Consider the following 1,582-nt stretch of genomic DNA (forward strand, 5'->3'; position numbering starts at 1 on the left):
AACCCACAAATAAAGTTTAGCATTAACTGTGAAACCACGGGAACTCGCCCTGACGTCATAATCAAAGTTTCTGTTTGCTTCGTCCTCAGTCTGCAGCCGCTGCTGTGCTTCCTGTGTGCGCTCTAATTCATTCACGTTTTCTTGGCTGTTGGACTAAAACTCGCTCACAGAGAACACACACGATGAAGTGGTTAAATAACACAGCTTTAAATTATTCTCCACTGTGGAAATGCAGATTTCACTTTAACCAAATTATTATGTTTTTCTTTATTCCCACGATGCAACAAAGGCTTAGAGTTACAGATCACACGGTTCAAATAAGAGATACCGCTGACATGCATGAAAAACATATTCTATACATTTGCGTGTAAAATGATTGGATAAATCCAAAGTAGATAATTGTATTCACACGTCCATCTTTCCAAAGGTTATTTTTAGGACTGCACCGCCTGATAATCACGCAGGAACCTCTGGAGCAGAAAAATGAAGCGAGCTGCAGTTCCTGTAAATAAACGATGGGCATGGCCACTGTGACATCACTCACTGTTTTCTGGGCTTCTCGTCCTGAAGTCTCATCATTAGCGACCTGAGCTAAAAGTGTAACGACACTTTATGGTAAAATGTGACAGAAATATTTCAAAGTGAAAATAAATCAGTTTGATGATAAAAATGGAGCAGAGACAGTAAATGCAGTCAGCTGATCTTTATTGTTCTACAGTACACAACACACGGCAGCAGACCGTCGACCAATCGGGCGACGTCCCGCATGGCAGCGGTTTATCTGTTACACAGATCAGAACTGCAACAGCTGACAGTCATCACGGGCGGACGATTCAGGATCCTGCAGGCCAGCGACTTCAAGCAGCCCTTTGTGTGCGTTACCACTGTGAAAATCAAAGGACAGAAGTGACCATCACACATCATCCCAACCGCTCACAGTGCCCGTGAGTCGGTCCAGCAATGCATTTGTTCTCTTTCCTTTGGACAAGTGTCACAGCGAAGGAAGGCGAGACTTACCCGGCCCAGAAGTGATGACGAGAGTAGAGCAGACATCTTTAGAGCTGGAGCACGTCTCCACAGGGCTTGAACAGAACTTCTGGCCTCCACAGTGACACTCCAAGGCTTCACCTGCAAAACACGTCAAAGAATCACCTTCAGCCGTCACCAGCAGCCCAACGGTTCACTCACACCGCGACAGAGTGTCTTACAAACAACAAATAAATGTAAACAGACGAACAGAGAGCAGGTCTGCAGGTTAACTCACTCTGACTGACGGTCAGCAGCAGCAGCACAGCGAGCATCACAGTCTTCATGTTTCTGTGAGAAAAGGAAGCTCAACCACAAACACTTCCCACCTGGACAATGATCCCATCTCTCTGTCGGGCTTTTTATTTCTGCTTTTTGCCTAATTTGGGAAAACCCACAAATCCAGTTTAGCATTAAGTGTGAAACCACGGGAGCAGGTTGGTGTCGACATCAACTGATATTTACACTTTCTAAAAGTCCTCCCCTTTTCATGAGTTCTTATTTATGAATAAGATGATAAAGTGTGTGGTTAAACGCAGGCTCTTGCAGGGGCGGA

The 1,582-nt window shown here is 45.0% G+C and overlaps 1 protein-coding gene across 1 annotated transcript; it reads right to left on the reverse strand.

Moving 5' to 3' along the window:
* Positions 1-688: 688 nt before the first annotated feature.
* LOC120432703 (lymphocyte antigen 6D-like) lies at positions 689-1,374 on the reverse strand. The gene is made up of 3 exons (XM_039611197.1): positions 1,265-1,374; positions 1,018-1,128; positions 689-884 (listed from the first exon to the last, which is right to left on the reverse strand). Exons 1-3 carry the CDS (start codon positions 1,311-1,313, stop codon positions 778-780), a joined length of 267 nt encoding a protein of 88 aa, XP_039467131.1. The 5' UTR covers positions 1,314-1,374; the 3' UTR covers positions 689-777.
* Positions 1,375-1,582: the final 208 nt, after the last annotated feature.

This window comes from Oreochromis aureus, linkage group 4, assembly GCF_013358895.1.
Source record: "Oreochromis aureus strain Israel breed Guangdong linkage group 4, ZZ_aureus, whole genome shotgun sequence".
NCBI classification, from domain to species: Eukaryota; Metazoa; Chordata; class Actinopteri; order Cichliformes; family Cichlidae; genus Oreochromis; species Oreochromis aureus.